The sequence below is a fragment of the Barbatula barbatula genome, assembly GCF_947034865.1.
Source record: "Barbatula barbatula genome assembly, chromosome: 25".
Taxonomy (NCBI): domain Eukaryota; kingdom Metazoa; phylum Chordata; class Actinopteri; order Cypriniformes; family Nemacheilidae; genus Barbatula; species Barbatula barbatula.
This window is the reverse complement of record NC_136788.1, coordinates 13,877,011-13,901,702: the sequence shown is the minus strand read 5'-3', so window position 1 is coordinate 13,901,702 and position 24,692 is coordinate 13,877,011. Positions and strand designations below refer to the sequence as shown.

The window sequence follows — 24,692 nt, the reverse complement described above, 5'->3', positions numbered from 1 at the left end:
TGCAAAATATGACTGAGTTTTCCATGGCCAGAAGCCATTGTTTTCTAAAGGAGTGCCAACCTCCCAACTATATCTTTAACACTATTATTCATTTCAACGTCTGGGGAACAAATTGAATGTTATCGTTGAGAGGCCCTAGATTTCTTTGGCCCTAAAATTTTAAAATCCTTTTAGAGGTAGTACCACTATTGTGCAGAAGACCTTTATTTGGAAACAACTGGCCGTGTATACATCTGGGTAAGCACTTATATGGAGAAGGTTGGACGTGTAAACTTACAGCTGCAGTTGAGTCCATTCGCCTCAAGGGTGTAGTGTGAAGCGCAGCGACACTGGGCTCCTGAGGGTGACGCTAGGCAGAGGTGGGCGCAGTGTCCGTTGTTTTGTGAACACTCGTTAGAGCCATCTTGTCTGGAGGAGTGAAAAACCAGGATGTCCATGACATATTCTAGATGGCCCTGCACCACTGTGCGGTTCAACCCACTGCGCTTGTCTGCTCGCTCGATGCTGCGCAGGTTCCAGTCCGTCCAGTAGATGTAGTCACGGTACTGAGTCAAACCAAAAGGGTTAGGAAGATCGTCGGCCACAATCTCTCTCTGCGAACCTGAGAATGATTGAAGAAGATTTTTCATATGGCGATGTCAAGTAAATAGGCATTTGGGATGATTTGCAAGGAGATTAGTTAGTTGTTTACCTTGCATGTTTGTAGATTCGATCATGCAGGTGTCCAGATCTGTCCAGTAAAGACGTTGGTCGATGTAGTCGATGGTGAGGCCGTTGGCTCGGCCCACTTTGTCCACCAGCGTCACAATGTTACTGCCGTCCATGTGAGCTCGGGCGATCCTGGGTCGACCTCCCCATTCAGTCCAGTACATGTACCTGGAAACCCGAATCATGTACACAAGATTACATGACCCCATATATAACAAAAATATGAATAAGACTTTTCAAAAATCTTATCAATTATGTAAGTCAAATAAAATTGTATAAAAGAATCTTTAAACAAAATAATTTTATATATTAATAGAAAATCATGAATATCTGTTTTGTATCAATACAACATAGATTGAAAAAAGAAACCGACTGCAAGAAACAAATAAGAAATGAATGAATGAATAAAGAAAAATATTATGAAAAATAAAAACAGAAAGAACTTGCGAGAAAGCCAGCAAGAAAGAAAACACTGAAATGAATGAAAGTAAAATAGAAATGCAAAACAGCAAGCCAGCAAAAAAGACAAGACAGAAAATCACAATATCATGTGTCCATCACAGACAGGATAGTTGAAGGCCTTCTGCTCCACTTCCTGTCTACACTACACAATACAAATGTTACTTTTCCCTCTCATCTGGTAAAACAAGAATTAAAATACGCATTATCTGATTCCTCAACATACTAATTTACGCCACTGGGCTAAAAGTCAACACCTCTCACTGTGAAGGTGAGAAGAAACAATGCTGAAGAATGTGTTGGCTATCAGAGAGTCATGCTTCATAAGCCACAGGAATGCCTGATGGGTGCTGGAGGACATGACTTCACTACTTTCAGCCACATGTTGCCACTTGCTCTCCGTCACACATACTCAACTTGATGCCCCGCAGAGACGCAGGGATAGTGATGAGTATGTCTCTATGAGAGCTTTTAATGTAGATGCAAATCTCATTTTGGAACCAAACTATCTATATATAGAAAATTGCCAGGGTGGGTATATATGACTTCCGTGATATAGCCAAAAACTCAATGAGACATTTCTCAAAGAAACAGTCATATGCAGATTTTGAACGACATGAGGGTGAATAATTGATGACAGAATTGAGTAATCCAGTAGACATACCCGCTGGCGGGATCCAGTGCTAGAGAACGTGGGTTATCCAGGTCTTTGCAGACCAGCACTTGTCGGTACTGGCCGTCCAGGCGAGCCACCTCGATGCGGTTGGTACCGGTGTCAGCCCAATAAAGGTTTCGACCCATCCAATCTACGGCCATGCCCTCAGGATAGTCCAGACCAAACTCGATAACTGGTTCCACCGAACTACCATTCATAAAGGCTCTACTGATAGTCTGCAAACAAATAAAAAAACAAAATAAATAACAAAATATGGAAATACAAGGTCTCGCTCAACTTGTCCAAGATGTTTTATGAGGCATGGTAATGGTACTTTGAAACCATATTACAAAATGTAATTGTGACCAAATCCAAAAAGACAGTCAGACCACAAGCGGCTTTAAAGCTCTTGAGATAAAATATGTTGGACTTTGCTGGATCTATTCCTCACGATAGAATACAGTGGAATCTTGTCTGTTGACGTTTAATATCTAAGTCACAGATGTTTTGGGTTACAAGCAGACGGCTTTGCTTTATCATCATCCAATCCGGAGGTAAAAATAAATGACTAAATGATTCGTAATGCTTGATTTGACCATTCCCCTGAGATATGCGAGTAAGAGAAATTCAAACAACCTTGTTTAAGAGACCTGCTTTGTTGGTCACCTGCACATGTCGTTTACCTCAATCCTCAAAACACAGACACAATTCAAACTGACCAACATTAAACCGGCTTGAAACAACATGGATTCCATACCTTGGTGCTAACATCGGTCCAGTAGATTCTATTCTCCAAAACATCAAAGTCCAGTGCGGACGCCTCCTTGACCCCGGTGAGCGGGATGGGCACGTCATTGCTGTTGGTGCCCAGCGAGATGCTTCGGATGTCCGCGCGGTTGGTAAAGAGCAGGAAGGCCTCTGGGACCACACACGTCCGCAGGTCACTCAGGAGCTCCAGACCCATGGGGCAGGCGCAGCTGAGACCCCGCGGCAGATGGAAACACAGATGGCTGCAGCCGCCGTTGTTTTCAGCGCAGCCGTTGGTACCTGATGACAGGGACACATTTTAGTTTTTTGTCCATTCATCAAGGATTAAACTGATCTAACGTGAGATTTCTTACCATAGGTTTCCGTGACCTTCGTAGCTTTGAGGCCCATGAGGTCAGGAAGTTGCTCGATGATGACCTCGCGGGTGCCGTTGGCGATGTGAACTCGTTCGATGCTCCTTCGCTGCCAGTCCGTCCAGTAGATATACTCTCCCAACAGAGTGAAACCGAAGATGTGAGGCAGTTTGTCCTCAAGAATGGTCATCCGGTTGGTTCCGTCTACATTTATTACCTGTCGACAAGAGGATGTTTGGTAAAGGCCGGACGAAGCTAGAAATTCAGCAACATGCAAATACACAAGAAACATACTGATCCAATATTGAAAACATCGGTTTGACTGATAATATACATCCATTTTTTTGTTTAATCTAAACTATTTGGATTGAAAAACAACTTTGCATTTTTATATATAAAAAGGAACAAATACATAAGAAAAATTATAATGTTTAATTGACACAACAACAACAATGATAAATTTTGCTGAGAATAACCTGCTTTTTATTGCTACAACAGCGCAAAACAAGAATCGTGAAGAAATCGTGCGAAGTTACACTTTACTAGGCACATCCAAAAGATTGGCATACGTTGCAAAAATCCTGTCAATCTTAATTGACAATTGTTAAATTGTAGGTGGTCAGATCAATCTATTGCGATTAACAGCCAAAAACAGAAAACACACGAACAAATCGCGGATCTGTTTACACTTGCCAAACAGCTGTACACCACATGCACCATTGGACAGATCTACAAATGCTCAGATATTTGAAGTGCCATAATTGCAGTATCCTAATCCAAACCAGCTAGGATTTCCCAAATGTGGAAAAAAAAACAACCAAATATGTAACTGCCAGAAGAGTAGCTATTTTAAGTCATTACAGAGTACGCAAGCTCAAGCATGACTTTGAATCCCTTCGTTCAGAATGAGCGGTGTGCTTTCACCGCTGAAAGGCTACACAATCATTCTGATCCCGGCCAAGTGTATCATATTTGAATGAGTGAATGTGACAAAATAAGACACGAAGGTTGCGTTACAGGGAGAAAAACACAGCAAACTGATATAGGGAGGGGAGCCAGAACATGCCTGAATTTAGAGAGAGAGAGAGACTGGGAAATATTTGTTACTGAAAAAACTTTATTTACAATCAACTTCTTAACAACATAAACAATCAGTAAAAAATAGGAAATAGGACACAAATTAGGACAAAATCCAGAAAAAGAGATAAAGTGAGAGAGACGAAGTAAGTGACAGACAAGAGTTTGAAGCGAGTGGGTTGCTGGGAAGGGAATTGGGTTCGTTTCTGAAAAGGTTGCAATTACTGTTTCTGGAAAGCGTCCTGACATTACTACTCCTCAAAGCACACTCTCTCTAAATAGACGGCTTTCCATTTTTCACATTTGGCGAATGGGTGTCAGTTGCAGTAAATGCTGCTTACCTAATCAAATATATTCTGGAAAAAGCTGAAAACCAGCAAAAAATAAAAGCGCAACAACCTCAAACCTACCGACTTTTACCCGGCCCTATTCCGAAGGCCTGCGAATGATCAATAACAGACCGCCCCCAAACGCTACGGCGTATTTTGCCAACATTCAACGCCCGACCCAGCGGTTCTCAATTTTGTGGGTCAAGAAAAAAAAGTATTCTTGTTTATTCTAAAAGTCAGACAGAAGGGAAAAAGGATGCCAGACATAAACACGAAAACGTGAACAATCAGTTATTGATAAAACCTACATTTACAAAATCAGTTTGTACAAATGTATCACTTCTCATATAAATGAACGCACAAGTCATCATGAAGTCATGTCTGGAAAGCATCCATGTTGCTTTTTATGTTGCAAAAGCCGTTGGGTTCGTGTCATCCTATACCTGTGCAATTAGAAACGAAAAAATGCAGAGAGCCTACGCATGTTTTTCTAAACTTCGTTCTAAGCGCCTGCGGCCAGATGTCTTTGTTTGCTGAGAGAAACCTGTGACAGTTAACTCTATCACATCTTCTCTCTGAATGATAAATGAGATTATAAACGCTCAAACAAGCAGGTCAAGATTGAGTGACGGGCGTATTAATGTAGCATATTGTTCCTGGGTAAAGTAGCTCTTCGAACAAAGACTTCCTGTGAGACTTCTTTCCCAACCTCGAGTTCTTCCTGTGAGGACCGGAGAGGGGGGCTCCGAGGGGACTGGGGCGGTCGCCAGCGGCTGGCAGGGAGGGGTGTCCACCTGATTTATTTCTTTTTGCATTTCGGGGCTACGCTTTCTATAAGATTACACTGTTCTCCTACGTATGAAGACGTGGGAATTAAACTGCATTAAAAAATGTGCACCTTTGGGAATTTGATGAAATCTTGTAAGAAGTTAGGTAGCACATTACATTGTCTTGTTCTTGAGGAAGACCTAGCGCTGTTGTCAAAATAGCACAACCATACTACGCAAGTATGGCATTTAAAAAAAAACTGATTTAAAACGTAAAAACAAAACCCTACAAATGAAACGCAACACAATGGGGTCATGTGACCCTTAATGCTTTAATACATCATACTATTTCTTATACTTCAGACAGATAGCAGTAGATAGCATTTAGAGGGCAGTGCGAAACACAACGCTAGCATTGCATTCCTGACATAGCCAACCGGTGTAACTAAGATGGATTTGTGGATGGATCGAGGTGTTAAGTGTTGGAACTACATGACCAGACACCTGAGGGGAAGGGAAACTGAGGAAACCGAAGCCGTGGTGAAAGGCTCCTCTCTCCTCAGACAGCAGAGGTGTTGACAATCTGAAGGAATGCTAACAAACAGACAGTGGGCCGAAACCACAATGGCGCTTTTTCTTCGACTCCTCCAGACGCAGAAAAGCCTCAGCGGGTCTAAAATGAAGTTTTACAGATGTTTGCCAGCCCTCTGGAAAAGCATATCACGATGGTGATTAGCTGGGTTCAACCACGTTGGTTGTTCTTTGTACTTATCCATATTTTTTGGAAGTACACCCATGAACGTTACCAAGTACTGCGGTATAACCACGGTATGTACTATGGTACTGCCTGACTTTTTCATTAGGGTGGGTGATAAGAACATGAGTTTAAATCTGCTTTCTGTCTCTCGAAAAGCCGCAACAAGGTGGAGGAGGGGCCTTTGAAAACTACAAAAGCGTTTTTACACAGCATGCAAATCTGACTTCACCACAATGACAGAAACCAGTGGGTGGAGAGACGTCACATGACTTGTCAAACAAAATGGTGTTTCTATGGCTCCGGCGCTGAGTGGTGGTACAACACTTGTTCTTGACGTTTTCTGAAAGCCATCTTGAGATTTATTTCACAAACTTAAATCGTTAAAGGAAAGGTTCACCCAAAACATTCCTCATCACAGTCTCAAACTGCTTCAAACCTTCATTTTGTTGTTGCAACACACACACACAAAGATATTTGGAAGATTGTTTGTAAACGAACAGTCCTGGGGCACTATCGACTACAATAGTAGGAATATAGAATATAGGTAGTCAATAGTGCCCCAGACCGGATCCGTTTCCATATGTAAATGATTTTTTGGGGTGAACTATCACAGTTAATGTTTGTTAAACGTCATCAAGTCAATAACATATTTACGGCTAACTTTTTGCGACAAACCAATTTAAAACAATGTTTGGTCCAACGTTCTCATTGCCGTATTGGAGCGAGGTGAATTATTTTTAATTTCAGGAGTTTTATTGGATGGTATACCTTGCCGACATCCGTTTCCCCTTTTGCTGCTAAGTGTTCAAAGTTTTTTCATGTAAGCACTGACCACTTCTGTCCATCCATAATATCCCATCAGCATTCTTGAAATCCCGTTTCTACAAAATCAAACCTGCTCGGCTGTTTCGGGGGAGTTGAGTGAAGGGGTGGAGTTGCTACAAAACTGATTCCTAAGGGCTTTCACACTGCACTTAACCCCGGGTTATCTTTATTCTAAACCCTGATTTTAACACAGAGTAAACAAACGTTTCACACTTGTAATTTTGAAGCGGTGTTATCCCCTCCGAAGCAGGGTTAGCACCGCTTTTGCCGCATTGCGGGGCCAACGTGTGGAGTGTGAAACGAAGCGGGGGTATAATGATACAACCAGACGCTTAGCAACAGACACCCAATCAAAAACTGAATAGCGCTTGCCTCGTTTCACAAGCTGTGCAGAGTCACAGAAACTCTGTGCGTTGTGTAAACGATCCATTGAGTTTTTTATTTATTTGAGTTATTTAAAGGGACCCACACTATTTTTATTCACTCAGTTTGACACTGAAGTATTTATCAAATCATGACTGTTGACGCCGCAAATATGCAAATAAGAAGTTAACCAAGGGTTTAGTGATGCACAGTGTGAAACATCAGGTTATGAATACCCAGGGTTATCTCTTAAACCCTGGTCAATTATAAGCAGTTTGAAACGTGAAACCGATTACCAAGGATTCTGTTTACCTGGGGTTGAGAATAACCCGAGGTTAATGATTTCAAGTGTGAAAAGCCCTTTTGTTACCAAAGCTCTCACATAAGCATATTTGCTCATTTAACATTCACTCTGGCACCGATCTCTTATGTTCTCTATTAAGAGACCAAGTTTGCACCTGAACAATTTTGAGACCCCCAGATTGCGGCAAGGTCTCTAGACTAAGTTTGCAACTGAACAATTTTGAGACCCCCAGATTGCGGCAAGGTCTCTAGACTAAGTTTGCAACTGAACAATTTTGAGACCCCCAGATTGCGGCAAGGTCTCTAGACCAAGTTTGCAACTGAACAATTTTGAGACCCCCAGATTGCGGCAAGGTCTCTCCAGGTCTCAGCAAGGGGGATGGGAAACGGAATTGAGGGGAAGCAGAAGGGGGAGGTGAGGGGTATAGAAACGCATGGCTGCCAGTGCACAGAGAGTCCTGTATGTGCTTAAGGAGCGGCCAGCTGCCGAACCCCCTTCAGACCCCGCCAAACCCGTGCAGGTCTCAGAGGTCACCCAAACACAAAAGCGAACTCTGAGGGGACTGAAAACATGCAGTTTAGATACAGTCCAAAAAACAGGCTGAAGACGCTTTCGGAGGCGCCATGAGTTCGAGGTAAAGTTAACAAGAGTGTAAACAAATGAAAAATAAACAAAATCAGTAAACTGCATCAACTCTGTCACGCAAAGTAAGCGGATTTCAGGTAATATAAAAATTGGCCAGGGTAACAAAAGTTTTTACCAAAACGCTGCAAAATTTTTTCAATTTCAATTTTCTTGATAACGTCAGCAAAAACTACATTTGAATGCATAGTTCACCCCAAAATGACTATTTTTGTCATTACTTACCCTCTTGTAACTTCAAATCTGTATGAGTTAGTTTCTTCCGCAGAACACAAAAGAAGATATTTTGAAGAAAAAGTCATACAGGTTTGAAATAAATAGAGGGTGAGTAAATGCATTTTTGGTTGAACTACTTACATTTAGTCATTTAGAGGATGTTTTTATCCAAAGCGATTTACAAAGTACGGGAAAACAATAGAAGCAATTTGTGCAACAAAAGAACAACAATGCATAGGTGCAATAAAACTGGTCTCAAGTTAGCCTACCACAATATACGAAGCTAGTTTTTTATTTTAATTTGAGGGGGTAGGGGGGGATATTTAACAAAATTTTAACTTATACTAGTATACAAAGATGATAATGTATAAATATAGTTTTTATTTCTTATTTATAATTCATGCAAAACCTTCGGGGGAATTAAACATTGGTTACTACAAAAAATATTAAAATAAAGTAAAAAAATACACTTTCTCTATAATAAAACCATGTTTAATTTTCATTAAGGATCTCACCACCAAACTTTCAGGCCTTTCCAAATGGTTGCTAGGTCATTGCCATGTGGTTGCTAGGGCGTTTTTAGGTGGTTTCGTGGGACCATGGTCCCCAGATATAGCACGCAAAATATCACACTGCAAGCAGCGTTCATCACATGATGGCTAATAAATTGCAACACAAAAACTTGAACTTTGATGCTCCCCTTCTCAGTAGGAGCCTTTTTTTCTCACAAACAAAAAAATTCTATTCATTTTTAACAGACGCGATTAGACATGGCCATTTAATGTAAAAGAGCGTTGCGCTTTTTCCTCTTCAGTGAGAATTGCGCGATGAGAATGCGGAGTACGAACCCTATTTTTAAAGAGGAAAGACGTAACAAAACGAACCAAACAAAGCCCCCAAAAGTCTCATTAATTCTGACGAAAAGTCAAGACGCTGGTTTTTTTTTTCAAAGCCAGATTATAAAAAGTGTCCAGGCACCAGGGTGCCAAGCAAATTCAATATGAAGACGACCGAAGTGACAGCATGGCGGGCGTAAACGGAGGTGAGGAGGATGAGAGAAACAACAGACGCAAGCAAATGAAAGCTTAGCTCATCAAAAAAGCATTTCTCTCCAAGATGTTAAACTCGTAGAGGTTGACGCTCACCGGCTGTTTTATGCACCACGTTTGCTTTCTGTATCTCTCTGCATGTGGTTGAGCTCAGTCGTTTTAAAATAAAAAAATTAAATTTGGACAAGTTTCTCGCGACTAGTCAATTATTGAGGTTGGCTGGTTCAATCTCAATTTTGTCTTATTTTGATATTTTCTCGCACCGATGCGTTAAAGCGGATGCTGTGCTAATGGCTGCCACTTTTCATGGACTTTCCTGGAAATATAAAATGATCATACGGCGATTGTAAAACCTTTACATTAAACATACACATACAAACGTCTCCATGCCAATGCTCAGAGAAGCCGACCGCCATATTTTTTCAATTACCCGACTCGAGAGTAAAATCCAGCAAAATAACCTTCCATTCCTGCACGAGCTTTGAAACATCATACAATTTCACCTGAGGTTTGGCCGGCTCTTCTGACAGGCCGATATTATCTTTTTAACTGTTGTTTGCTTGTGCAGGCCAAGAACAGCACTGCCTTAATTCAAACACAATGACGGGCCGTTCTGCTTTTCGGCTTTACCCCCGTGCCCGACGCTCGTGCCTGTCCATTCCGTCCGGTGCTGTGCTTGCAGTTCCAGACTCCGATTGAACTCGGGGAGACGGACGCTGAGAAAGTTCCCGATGAGAAACGCTGGAGGATCAAAAAGCGAGTGAAAGATGCGAGTTGCGAAATTGCAAAAATATTGACTCATGTTTTAGCAGTCATGCGCATGCTGTCGGCTCCCATGGGTTGCTGGAGCCCAGAGAGAGAAGTTATCATTCCCATGGCCTTCACAGAAAGCAGAAAAATCAGCAGGTCAAGCAGTGGGAAAAAATATCTGATATCCATTACTATAAGATTCCATTTTTAGATAGCCTACGACAAAAAAGTGATATTAAAAATCGCATGATGTTGGTTATAAATACATCACTGTAATTTAAATAGTAATTTTCTTATTGAATTTACTCAAATTTATATTTAACATAAAAAACATGTGGCCAACACAGGAGTTACATGTTATGTAATTGAATTAATCCAATTAAATTGCAATGAATCAAATTTATCCAGAGTTTAAATAAGCATTGAATACACTACGAAAATACTTTTTCTTTGTACAAAAAAGGTTTTAGAGGTCACTGCGTTGTTCATTTCCATATTATTGAACATGAGCCAATTTCTTGAATTGAATCTGTAAGCATCGTCTGGTTAAGTCAGATGCCTAGGAAAGAGATGCATGATGGGAGCATGACTAATTGTATTTTTCGATCATTAATCATACTCAATTAACTTAAAATGACAGCCTCAGTTATATAATACAACAATACCAAAATGAAGCAGACGAAACAGTATCCATAGTTTGCATTTCACCGCCACCTCTACATTGAAATAAAACTCAAGACAAACCTCAGAAAAATGCTATTATCCCGTTTACTCGTTATATAATCACGTCGACATAAATAAAAACATTAACATCCTGTGGATATCTTGCATGCTTTCATACGGCCAACCCTTTTAGTTTGGGAGAGGACTCACACGCCCAGACTTGAGGAGTGGAGCTCTTATGTTTTGACAAAGAGGAGTAAGATGAGTAGGTCAAACTGTGTTGAGAAAAGTAGTCAATTTACCTAAACGCTCCTGAACGCTCCACTTAAGTTTATATAACAGCAATAAAACTGTGGAAATATTATAGAGAATCATTTTCTCTTCTCACAGAGCACACAATTCTAATGTATCATAGACTCTCTTTTTGGCCATCAAAAACAAATATAAATCTTAAATCTGGTGAAATGCAAGACCGGGCTCAGTGTTACAGAACTCTTTACGGGAATGAAACGGTATGAATACATTTGGGAGGTTAATCTAACAATACAAAAACTGAACCCGGTAATGTAATTTAATATATACAAGCAATTCTGAAAAAGATCGGCCAAAAATTCGATACAAATATATACAAACATTCTTTTACCCTCATAACGATATTCTATATTCGTACAATATGATGTAATTGCTGTGAAAAATTGAAAAGCAAAACTCTCATATTATAAATCTTGCATGCCATCATTCTTGAATGTTTTGCTCTGCTATACCCCTGAGATTCGTCTAACCGGACCAGAAAGCTACAAGTTGAAATTGTATCTCAATTGGCTGTAAATTCAGAAACAATATGTTTTCTCTGGGGACATGTGGGATACATTGCTTGCAGATGAGTCGACAGCTTCTGGTGGCGTATAACCGCAACACTGCTGCAAAAAAACGGGGAAACCTCTGCTGTGTAAAGTTATTAACCAGCAGACGTCTCCAGAACAAGAGAGGAGCCCTGGCGACTTCCCCCTTCACCAGCCGCCCGCTGACAGATGTGGGACGATGATGCGCGTCCCTCAGTAAATGAGACCAACTATGGTGGCAACAGAGGCACTATGGAGCAGGAACGAAAGCGAGCATGTGTGAAAGCAAGCAGAGGGGGCCAAAGGTCACAATATTAATCATGTCTCAAGCTAGGGCTGGAATGATTCCTCGAGTAACTAGAGAAATTCGAATACAAAAAATTATCGAGGCAAATTCTCGTTTCAATTAATTTCTGCTCTGACAACCGCAAGACTGCAACAAATACTGTGTGTGTCGTGCATGTGTTCTTGGTACGTTCCTTATGTCCAAAGGCTGAAAGTGGTCTTGGTGGCTGTTTATACACACATGCATGGTTGTACAGTGCGGCATATATATATATATATATATATATATATATATATACACATACCAGTGTAGCACGCATGTGATAACATTTGGCAGTTGAGCTAAACAGAGCCGCTTGTTTGTGTGAAGTGCACCGCTATTGTACTGAGTTTTTGTCTTTTTTGCGAGTGAAAGCTGTTATCCGGCTACATTGAGTCCATATAATTGAGTCCATATAACTAAATAATCCTGTTATTTAAACACGCCATCTGATTGTTCTGCATGTCTGAGTGAATGAACTGCACAGTTTAACATGCTACTCATGGATTCGTCTGCGCTGTATGAGGACATGAACTTCATCTCAGTTTATTTCAGAACATTTTACTGAGCGAAGCTATGTGAAGTAAAGCTATCAAACATACACTAAAAAATAAGCGTCTTCCGATGAACTGCCAAAATAAAAGTTTGGTTTACTACAGTATGTTTATGTGGACAAATATATTCCTATTTAATAGTAAAGAATAAAAAAACTTAACTTTGAAAATGAAAACTAATTTATGTAAACTGTAATGTAATGTACTAAATGGGTTTAGTTTTCACAGATATTAATGCATGCAACTTTGGCAATAAACTTTTTTTTTCTAAAAAGCAAACTAATTCGTTTTTTATTTTAAGAGAACTGTCTTTTTTTTCTCTTGTATATTAACTATTGCTCTTTAATAAAGAAAAAGTACTTATTATCCAAATACTTGATTAATTGATGGAATAATTGGTAGAATACTCTATTAGGCTCACTTGTAATGTAAGACAGAGAGAGTAAAGAAATACAGACGAGTGAAATGAAGGAGAGCTGGAAAATCTAAAGGAAAATTAGATGTTTGTAGATGATGGAACATGGAAACTGGTTTGTTGTTGGTCCAAGTTGGTCATTAGCTAGCTGACCAACTGCCATTTTCCAAAACCAGCTCGACCACCTGTTTTTTTTTTCTGCTGGTCTGAGGTGGTCTACGAGCTCAGACCATCTAATGTCCAACTTAGAACAGCTAGAAATGTTCCATGTTCCAAAACAGCTACCCAAGCAACCTGGATTTTTCCAATAGGGTTGTCTCGGACTTCATAACATTGTGGAGGCCTGAAAGAAGGAGCACATGGGAGCCTTAAAACCAGCACTATATTCCAAACAAACGCTAATGGTTCTACTTTGGTTTTCAATTTCTTTCAAAGTGTTTTACATCCCCCCGGTTAAAGCACACATAAAACGCATTTCCCACACGTAACATATCATCCAATTAATCACACTAAAGAGCCATTTCAACAGCTTTTCTGCTCTTCGTGAAAGTGTAACAAACGCTCGGCTTGCCTGTAAAAATCTTACATTCAAGGGTATTTGTTTTCCCAAACAAAATAAGTGCGCGAGTGAAAGAATCGCTGGATTGTGTGCCCAGCACTGGCCACAGGAGATGGAAAATATTACAAACGTCAGGTGTCTTTTATACCCCTATAATTCAAGTCAAACCGTGTATCCTTGGAGCCTGAAACATCAGAATTTAAGAGCTAGTAGTGAAACAGCCAGCAAAAGCAACAAACTGTTACCAGGCAATTAACAATAAGGCTGTTTGGCTTGGACTGCCACTGGCTGGATTTGGCCCACTTTGAAAAACCTGACTTTTAACGGAGCCACAAATTTGCAATTCTGTTGTATTTGGGAGAATTCTATTATGAAAACAAAAGCTGAGACAACTCACTGGATTGTACAGCGGGCATCGGTTATACATTACAGAGGAACACGTTTTCTGTGCAAACTCCAACTACAGAATGAGGGAAGGACAAATAAACAAGGTCCACATATTGCAGGCCAAGTACTACCACAGATTAAATGTTACGATGCATTAAATAAAATCTTTTTTTTTGTTTCTTTTATTTTTTCTAAAAATGAGCTATTAGAGGAACCCTAAAAAGAAACGCATTAAAATAATGATACTAATGATTATTAGCTTTTTGCCTTTATTAATTATAGGACAGTGTAGAGAGACAGGAAGTTATTTGGAGGAGAGAGGGAAGCAGGATCAGGAAAGAACGCCGTGCCGGGACTCGGATTTGGGTCTCCCAGGGCACAGTTGCGCCACTTGTCTGGAGCACTGTCCAAACAGCCAAAGGCACCGACCAAGTTTCTTAATTCTATCTTCCTTCAGCATAAGATCTAAAAATATTCTAGTTTCCTCATTATGTACAGAAACTGGTCTCCAATCCACCTGGGAAAGACGTTTCCATGATGTCCGGCAAACCCACACAAGACATCCATCACAAACCCTATATAAACACTAAAGAACTTCAAGTGAAGCTCGCAGCCCTTTCTAAACAGCTTATTCCACCATTACCGTCCAAATCGAAACAGCCCTCGCTCTGACGGGCCCTAGATGTGCCGCTAACTCAGACAAAGGAACCATCATTAGCATGGCCAATGTTTTAGAAAGAGGCCCCTTGCTGAAAAAAACCCCTGCGCAAATCAAGTTTCACGGCTCCTGCCGGCCACAATGTGCCAGGGCCATTAGATCAGCGCTTTGGGGGACTTTAAAGAAAAGCAGTATTGATCCTCTTCACACTTATGTTTTTAGTCAGCATCCATCAGCGGACGAGGTCCGGGCCACCTCGCATCAGATAAAAGTCTTCATTCAAGCTGTTGCTTTTTGTTGTCACAGTGTTGCCATACTGAAGTTCCATCAAAACGCACTTCAGGATTCATTGTAGTCTAATGACTTCATCGTGAAGAACGAAGACTTTTAGGGGATGAAAAAGAAGACGTTGCTTGACGTGCTATTTTAACATTAGACATTTGATTTGTCCAAGTCATCCAGCTGTTATAGGATAAACAACAGGTATTTATAACATTTATTAGGTATGTACCAAAAATACACATTTTTAAAATCAACTGGGTTTGAAGACTAGCTTAATGAAAAAGCACACGAAACTTTGCATAGTTTAGTTTGCAGGCCAACTAAAATAAATCACTGCTAAAATTGTATTACTAGAAGAAAACAAATGAATTCTAGATAAACTAGTCAACTTGATGGTCATCTGACCCATGCCAACCATTTCCTAAGCACTTAAAAACTAACCTATGACTTCCTCTTAACCCAGTGTACAAACTGAGGTCCTCGACAACACTTCGTTCTCGGCTTGAGACTACCCCCCCAAAAAGCCCTCCTGTTTTGTGCAAGTTCTGCTTCACTCTGTTCTACATATTTGCCTTTATGGGAACCCAGAGGGCACCATGGCACTTTCCAATCGGGGCCACAAAAGACTCTGTGAAAGCAGAATCTACATAATTGCCCCACAAAGCAGGGGAGTTTCTACAGAAGGGACGGCACCATCAGTCAAGCGAGTTATCTTAAGCATCTCTACACTGAGGGGGTGAATTAAGGGGGTCCGCGGCAACTTCTAAAAGGTTCAAAGGGGAGGGGTAGAAAAGGGGCGGGCTGCTCGGAAAAGAGGCAAAAACAATCGAAAAGAGAAAAAGCTGCGAATGCCCACAATTCCCATACTGTTTAAGCAAAAAACCTTCTCGTGCAAGCAGCAATAATCAGGCCTCCTTTCAGGAGTGCGGGACCAGAGATGAAAGAGGATGTTGTTGGCACACGTTCAAAAGCGCGATCTTTCATTGCACGTAAAAGAGAACGCGCCACAAACCTGAAACGCCAGCTGGAAGTCCGTATGCTGAAGGTGAGGACATTTCAGGTGGTTAACCGCAATTTCAAAGGTGCCTGGATGTTCTTACATGTAGTCAGACGGTTGTAAATGAAAACAAGTTTGAGTGTCATTTAGAGTAAATAAAAGAACTTTATAGTAGAAAGAAAGATTAAGTATGTCAGTCAAAAGTTTGGATGCGATTGTGAATTTGTAATGCTTGCATTTGTCAAATTTTTACATTTTTAAATGGACAAACTGAACTGGGGAGAGAAAATAAAATGGTTTAGAAAGCATCCCATAATGCACCACATAAAACCGCTTAATAGAATGTCCAGAGTCTGCAGATACAATCTGGACGAATGGAAGTTACTTTTCAAGTTGTTGTAATAAAAGATAAAAATGTAAGATAAAAATAAGACCCGACTGTTATTCCAAAAGTTGGAAAATAATAAAAACCACTCTGAGACATTTCCGCCATTCTTACGAAAACATTCTGGCGAGAGGCAAAAGTTAAAATCACAAAAACAAGCCAAGTTAAAGCAGCAACACGGTCCCATCCGCTAGACTTTTCCTTTCACAAACATGAAAAATGAACAATGGAAATGTCCTCAGTCTAAAAAACGATTTTACTTTGAGAAAGGTGAAAAAAGATGTGTTAAGGGGGGAAAAGCGAGAAGGCAAAATGAGGCAGGAAGAGAAGGGAGGGGAGGACCCAAAGCCTCCATTCCTCTATTTATAACCATTCAGGCAGCGAGCAGCCACATTCCAAATGCCAGAAGGCACTTTTCAAAACTTAATGTTGTTTTCAGCCGCCCTCCCATCAAAGAAAAAGGGACCAGCACGGTAAAAAAGGCAAACAGTAACATGTAAATGTGACACTGTTCTATGGCAGTCCAAAATCAGTCAAACAAAAAGGACAGCTGAGATGAGGTAAGCGTGCATCAGTATGCATAAAGAGAAAATCTTTAATGAGAAATTACTAATGGCGCTGAAACTCAGGGCGATTAGCACTTCAAGGGCTTTTCTTCCATTTGGAGGGTAAGTGGGCCAGCTGAAGAATGGCCTCCGCCTCCATTAAGGTAAATCTGAAGAACCCTTGCGAGGAAAGAAGAACAGAACGCACCAATCAGCTGCGGGGAGTTTGGGGAATGCGGCACAGTCACCCAAAAGTGCATCTGGCAGAGGGGTGGGGAAGGACCTCCGCAAGGGTTCACCTCTATTCTGTGCAGCTTTTGTGCTGGAGTAGAAAGGGGGTTCAAGCCTGAACATACGACCACAGGGTTTCCCTCTCCTCGGCCGGGCTATTTGTCGGACAAGAGGGAGAGAGAGGGTGTCCCAAATCCTCCTTAAGAACACATTCACTGGAAGGAGAATTTACAAATGAGTTTTTTTTAAACCAAAACTGTTTTACTTTGACGGGAATAAGATTAAATCCAGAACAAACTGAGTTGTTTTAGATGTTTTAGCCTAGATGTGTTTGTGCAGTCATTGACAATAACATTGGCAATAACAAAACATGCTATTCAATATTTAAAACCTAACCTTCTGTCTTCCTCTAGTTTCAGTATTGTAGCTTTTGTTAAAACTAGTAACTTTGTATTAGCACCTTATTGCTCCTATATGACATGTCGCTTGTTGCTCCCTGAACTCTCTGTAAGTCGCTTTGGATAAAAGCTTCTGCTAAATGACAACAAATGTATTGTCTGTTTCAGAAGCGTAACATCTCGGTTGTGAAGTTGTCACAATATACTGGTTTTGACAATTAATGTCTTGATATTGCGTTATTAACATACTTATATATATGTAGATTTAAATCAATATGGTAATACACAAAAGAAAAAACATTTTACATTTTGCCGTTGAGGAGTCGGAAGGGGTGCAAACCCTCATGTCTCACTGTGTGAATAGTTTGAGTGTCATTTACGGTCACAAAAAAGAAAAAAAACACTACATTTGACATGAACAAATTTAACATAACCAAAACAACAGATATCACGATAATATTGCTATCGTGAATTATTTTGGCCAGAAAATCTGACAGTGTGACATCCCTAGCAGGTTGAAACCTAACAAAAGGACCTTCTACAACAACTGAGAACAACGTGAGAACACTGTTAATTTTACAGGGCTTCCGTTAAAAACTGTTTTGATAACATCACAAATAGAATCGCCCGAGGGAAATACATTTTTTCCATAGGAAGTTAAGTTGTAAAGAGAGAACCAGCGTTCACAAGTCTAGAAAGGTGCTGCACGTGGACTTCAATGAACGCTTGGCCTTTTACAGAGCTCGATCTGTCAGCGGGAGAGTCCTAATCCTCAACTCATTCAGCCTGGCTTTAACACAGGAAAACACATCCTCGCTCCTTCCTTTAACACCCACAGAAAACCACCTCTGCATCTCAAAGACATTGTAAAACGGGGTACGCGCAAACAAGGACTTGATGTGGTTTTAGGCCGGCCTTACCCTGCCGTTCACCGCCGGTCCCGCCTGTCTTCACTACAAACGGAACAGCGGGGAACCGGGCAGCTGAAAAAGCCCCGGGTTATAAACAGGTTAGTTGTGATGCCATTTTCCAGAGAGCTTTGGTGGCTTTGAACCACTGCAACCGGTAAACGGACCAAAGCTGTCGGCTCATGGGGGTTCTGTGCATCAATAAATGAAAGCAACCCTTTAAAGATGTGCAGTTTGAGTCCTGAATAAACTTGTCACACACTGGTTAGATTTTTTTGCTTGGATAAAGTATTTCCAGAAAGAACAGAAAGACATTCTCTCATACTGAGAGAAGCATGTCAGGGAAGGTTGTCGACAGTCAGCGTGAGAAGAAAAGCAAACGAGAGCGAGAAAAAAACAGGGTGAAGTTTCCGTAGCTGCCTTTGTGTTTACATGACAAGCTTTCAACTATACAGACGGAATGAAAAATGGCTTTCTACGTATTATGACACCCGGGGACCTGTGCCTACAGGTAGCTGACTAATTACACAATGCAAAAACCTCGAAGGCGCACACCAAATGTAGAAACCGCGCCACAAAAAGCAGCAAAAGAAGAGAGCAAGAAATGACAACGTAACAAATCTACGAATGCAGTAGAGTTTCAGCTCCGATAGAGAAAAAGGAGTCACAAGAACAAAACAGGAAATCTTTGAAAATATTCTCGAGGTTTCACAATGTTTGGGTCAGCAAACAAAAATAGCCCCAGAACTGACCGGATGTCTACTGTCAAGTTTTTCTGATTTAGATTCCTGAGCAATAAACCTCAGATTCCTTCAATACTAAACATATTAGGACCATTGAATCTGCACCGAATCTGAACTCAGGTGCTCTAGGTCTATAAATAATCAGAGAAAAAAAACAGCAAAGGTTAAAACAAACTGATCCCAGCCCACAATCCGATATAACACAAACTTTAAATTACCTCAATTTTGTCCGTCTTTGCATCTCCCCAGTACAGCTTTCCTGCAACGGAGTCTACAGCCAAACCATTGGGCCACCCGAGCGATGTATTTAGCAAAACAACACGTTCTCTGCCATCCAGGTTGGCCCGTTCGATTTTGGGCATCTCACCCCAGTCGGTCCAGTACATGTACCTGCATAAGTGAGTCGAGGGTAAGACATACAAACTCAACAGCAATGACTTGCTCTTAAAACCAAACACATACCCATTCACAGGATCCAATACGATGGCTCTCGGTTCGTCCAAGTTCTCTGATATGAGCACACGTCGAGATGTGCCGTTGAGTCTGGTCACCTCGATGCGGTCTGTGCCCGTGTCCGTCCAGTAAAGGTTGCGCGCCACCCAGTCCACCGCGATCCCGTCGGGGTGGTCGATTTCGTTGGTGATCAGCGTTTGAGCATCACTGCCATCGATGCGGGAGCGACGGATAGCCCTGATCTCGTCATCCGTCCAGTACACATAACCATCCACCGGGTCGTAGTCGATAGCAATTGCATGCCGGATGTCTCGGACTTGCAGGACTATATCTGTGAAGTCGGGTAAGTCCAAAGAGATTCGCCGGAGGTCGGTGCGGCGAGCCAGCAGGAGCACCTGTTCAGCACCTGAGAACAAGATTTATAAACATTACGTTTTTTTTATACGACTTGGATTGAGAATGAATGTTGCACTTAAATATTATAGATGATTAACAAATATGGTGACCTCCCCTGTCTGCTCTTATATCTAGAAAAACTATGAATTTGTGTCTGTGGAAAGACTTAACTTTAAAAAAAATGTGACAGTAGTAGTTAGTAGCACAGACTACGTTGTTGTCCTCGCGGATGGTATATTGCAAGATCACATTCCTCAATTACAAAACCCACATGCCAGGTTTAAACACCAACTGTAGAATCCATCCAAACCCAATCTGTGGAAGCAATTAGGTCCAACCTTGTCCTTATTTAATCTCCCTTTGTAGCAGACCACGCTCCAGTACCCACAACACCAGCTGCGGTCCACAGCACCCAATAAGTAGCGACATCCATCAGCGCTGACACCAATAAAAGACGAGAGAAATCGACTCCTCTAAGGTTTCTCCTTTCTTCATTCTCGCTTCTTTCGCTTTTAATTTGTCCCTCATTTCATTAAAGCGAACGGACGCCTGACAAACCCGAACAAATGCTTTCAATTTAGCCACTCAAGCTAAACAAACAAGAGGTGTGCGCACGTTTTCTCATGTTAATCCTCTCTCCTGCCGGCCCCCTGTCAAATATCCTCCTGCCCTCATCTTGTCACTAATCAAAGGGCGATACAATAAGCTATTGCTTAAACTTCCTGATTGGACGTCAACTTTTCAGGACTGTTTGGTTAATCCTGGTCAGAATCTGCTCCTCGTTTCATCTGGCCAGATGACCTCTCCCTCTCCTTCACTATATCGCCACGCTGGACTGCCTATGTTTCACCAGCACCGCTGGAATGAGAGCTGAAGAATGCATCTCATTGTTTCCTGGCCTGGGAATGCATTGAAATTTGAGGGAGTTTTAAATCCAAGTAGAAAGAGCAAAAAGGGGCGAAAGTATTTTTTCTAATGCAAGTGCAATGTGTTGGTAACAGCCCGGGTGAGCAGATAAAATGGACGATACGATTTTGTTCTGGGGTGAATGGGAAAAATATAGAAAGCCATGAGGCTCTATTTTAAATAAACGCTTTTTAAGACCATCGCTACACATGTCGGTGGAATCATGAGTGATTCGGGCTAAATCGTAAAGGAATGGCATCTGTCAAACTTTAACCTATGTCATGGTCTTCTGTGCGTACCGCATGCAACATTTAACAGATGACCAGTATGCTAATATTCCAAAACCAGCTCATGACTAACCTAATTTCATAAAGATCTCATTTTTACGACGAGAATGGGGATCACGTGAAAATACATTGTGTGCCTCTTAATGAATTTCCTAGAAATTGAGACGTGTTTTCATCACATCGGTGTTAAATGATGGTCACCTGGTCTGCAGGTCTTCCCGTCCTCTCTCAGTTTAACCCCCGTTGGACAGGCACAGCTGTAGAAGGGCGGCAAGGGGGAGAGAAGACACAGATGGGAACAGCCTCCGTTTCCTTCACTGCAAGGAGTTTGAACTGTGGAGCAATGACAGATAAAGAGACGAGTTATAAAACAGACGTTTATGACCAGAACATTTCACCACATATTTACCCATTTTGTGCGAGTTCATCAGATATGGGGTTCAATGATCCACAGCACACAATGTCATTGTAAATACAGGTCTGGTAAATAAATAACCTTGCAAGAAGTGTTATATATTACTTTATATTCACAAAACCCTTTGAGATTGTACATATGCAACACATTATTTGTCCCCATTAGGTTATGATCTTTTCACATGTGAGATGACAGATTTAAGGAAAGAAATCACAAAACCGCAACCTCTAAACAATAGCAGGTGATGACAAAACGCTCTCTTTCCTGTTACAGATTTTTCCATTTCCGCCAGGTCACGCTCTGCTCGGCACAGTCAAGATGCATCTGCTCGGTCAGGGAAACACGCACGCCCCTGACCCCGACACTTGTTATCCCAGATCTAGCCGGCTCGCAGATGTGATGTCTGCATTGTCTGACTGTCCACAATTCACGGACAAGTGAGGAAACTCACGCAATATCAGAATACAGGCAGATTTTTGCGGATGAAGTAAAACAGGGAATTACAGCGTTTGACTGCGCAACAGATTGAAAACAACATCTCACCAGCTTTTTTTTTACTTTACGCTGTAAAAAACGTTTCTTATTTCGAGTAGTTTTGGCATGTTTACAGTCAAAATATCTAAACATCCTTGAAGGGATCGTTCATTAAAAAAAATTTGATTCACCATACAATGGAATCAAATGGGGTGCCAATGTTGTTTGGTGCCCGACATTCTTCAAAATACCTTATTTTGTGTTCTGCAAAAGAAGGAAAGTCATCCAGGTTTGTAATGACATGACGAGACATGTAATGGTATTTTTGGGTAAAGCGTAATGATATCTTGTTTGTTTTTTTAACCCCAGAAACCTCACAAAATGTACTTATATTTATGCTTCAAACTACAAACATCACCAAATTAACTACAAAATACACATTTAATTATACAACTATACTTTAAAAAGTAAAAAGTTGTTTTAATGATGATCTTTCCAAACTATCTTCTAATTTTAAGATGGTTTTTCTTTTGCTTATCTCACCTTTATCAAAACGAACACTTACCTAGTCGTGTTTGCAAGCTGTTAAATGTTTCAGAGCAATCCACATCCTCACACACACAAAAGTGGGGGTTGCTCTGTCTCTAGTGAGGAGCTATGTTTATTTGCTCAGGGTGGAATGCTGGACACTTGAAAAATTTCATTCCCTGAGTCCCTGAGAACTGCTCTCTCCACATTGCCACATGGGGCAAAAGGCCTAAACTTTAACAAAGACACAGTACAGCGACTCGGTGAGTACTGAAACCAGAGCCTTAAAAATTAAATATGGAATGTAAAGGATTGCATTGAAATGTCCATTTCCGAGAGAACTTGATTATCCGAGCGCTGTCTTGCGAAAGGATCTACGTCTTTGTTTTCTGGTTCATTCGGTGGATTCATGGAACGGTAAAATGTTTTCACATTTACTTTTTGGGTTTGCCTGTGCGATAAACCAGTTTGGTTTAAACCAGCAAAACCAGTATTAGGAAGTGTTTGTAGGAGACTCACTGTTAGGCTGTCGCTCCGACCCGAGGACCTGAATGTCCATCGGCGCGTAAATCCCACTGAGAATTTCTCTCCGCTTCTCCCCGGTGTGCTTGTTACAGGCGTGGATGGAGCGCGTCTGCCAGTCGGTCCAGTAAAGCGTTTGGTCGTAAAGCGTGAGGGCAAACGGGTGGGTGAGGGTCCCTTCCACAACAGCCTCCCTGTAGACGTATACAAGACACATACATTTTAATAAACGCAATGGGATTATAAATCGAGCCCTTTTTGGGAGTATATGCAACTCATTCTTTCCAAAGAACATACAGAATGCACATTTCAGACCAAAAGCTGAATTTTTTTCAAACCCTTTGGGAAACCTGGAGCACATGCAAACAAGTCTAACCTCTTCACGATTACATTCGGTGGGGGAAATTAAACAAATCAAGGCTGTCATCGGCCTGCAAAACACATCTGTTTTTGCTATAAGCAGGGAGTCGACACCGGTACGGCTGCCCTTATTAAGTGAAGTGAAGCGGGAGTCCATCTGAGCAGAGCCTGTAGAGTTAGTCTGGTCCAAACAGCGGCCTCCTCATCCAACAGACAGTGCAACGGGCCGACAGCGGACATAAATAAATGTTAGTGGATCAAAGCCCCTACCGCCTCAGAACCCTAACGCTGCACTATTCAGAGAAGCAGCGCTCATCAATCACGGAGCTATAGCGGGATGAGAGGGGATACATTTTCCTGGGTAGGAGGCGGCGAGGGGGTGCCTGAGCGTGTATGGAGGAGTTACAGTTTACATGTTGTTCGCCCCTCAGGTTTTAATAGCGTGTGACGAACTGCGGAAAGGAGGGGGGGTCGGCGTTCTCGAAAAGTAATTACAACCAGATTTTTCACAGCTTTTGACGTGTTCTCGGTATCGACGGGCGCTTTGAAGGCGGCGAACGAAAACAGCCATTAAACAGAGGTGTCCGGAACAACAGACGCGAGAGCCAGGGCTTTTATTGTTTTAAAAACCGCCGAGCATAAACATTTGAAGAGGGGCGCTAGCAAATTTACATCGAGGTGACAGGGAGCAGAATCTCTGTGGAACGTCTGTTCTTCAGCCAATTTTGAGCGAGGAACCTTAAAATAATGGCTTAATGCCACAAGTGTCATTAGGAGACGAGAATCAAACCCGTGCCGCCGATTCACTAATGCATGAGAACTGCAATTACTCAAACCCGATTCAGTCAAGTCTTTCTGAAGGCCAACAGAACCCCGCAAATGTTTTTAATGGGTTAGGCAACACAACACAGGAAAATATGGGTAAAAAACAAGCAAAGCAATTCATCATTTAAAAATATACAGGAACGCTTTAATAATAAATACAGATAAAATAAAGATTTAAAATGGATTAAAGTAGAAAATGTAGTATGATGTATAGACCACTTCAGTAGTCGTAAACAACACTGGTCCAGATCAAATTCCCGTTTCATTTTATTTACTTTACACAAATGTATAAACAAAATACAACCAACAGAACATTTATAACCAAATCAAAATGTTTATATATATATATATATATTTTTTTTTTATATAGGATTAAATTAAGTGAAAAAAAATTAACCAGAAGGGCTTTTAATCCGGTGTTTACATTTAAATTTTTTGAAGTGGCCTATAGACGATTTCATCTTAACAAGCTCGACCGCTAAATGTCAATGTACCATACGGTTTGTTTAAATGCGACCAAACTACAGGACGCCTTCAACATATTGTTTATTTAATAAAATGAACATGCAACAAAATTCTATTATAAAAGTATTATAAAGTAAAATAATAATA

General features: G+C 41.1%; 1 protein-coding gene across 1 annotated transcript in view; it reads right to left on the bottom strand.

Annotated features, from left to right (window-relative positions):
- The window catches only part of lrp5 (low density lipoprotein receptor-related protein 5), a 45,249-nt gene that overhangs the window by 8,561 nt on the left and 11,996 nt on the right, over positions 1–24,692 (bottom strand). Inside the window, exons 5-13 of the mRNA XM_079449906.1 lie at positions 22,893–23,089; positions 21,158–21,289; positions 19,377–19,773; positions 19,133–19,304; positions 2,944–3,160; positions 2,580–2,869; positions 1,832–2,058; positions 692–876; positions 278–601 (exon numbers count right to left, since the gene is read on the bottom strand). Of these exons, the coding sequence (XP_079306032.1) occupies positions 278–601; positions 692–876; positions 1,832–2,058; positions 2,580–2,869; positions 2,944–3,160; positions 19,133–19,304; positions 19,377–19,773; positions 21,158–21,289; positions 22,893–23,089 (2,141 nt within the window). The remainder of the gene's footprint in view (positions 1–277; positions 602–691; positions 877–1,831; positions 2,059–2,579; positions 2,870–2,943; positions 3,161–19,132; positions 19,305–19,376; positions 19,774–21,157; positions 21,290–22,892; positions 23,090–24,692) is intronic.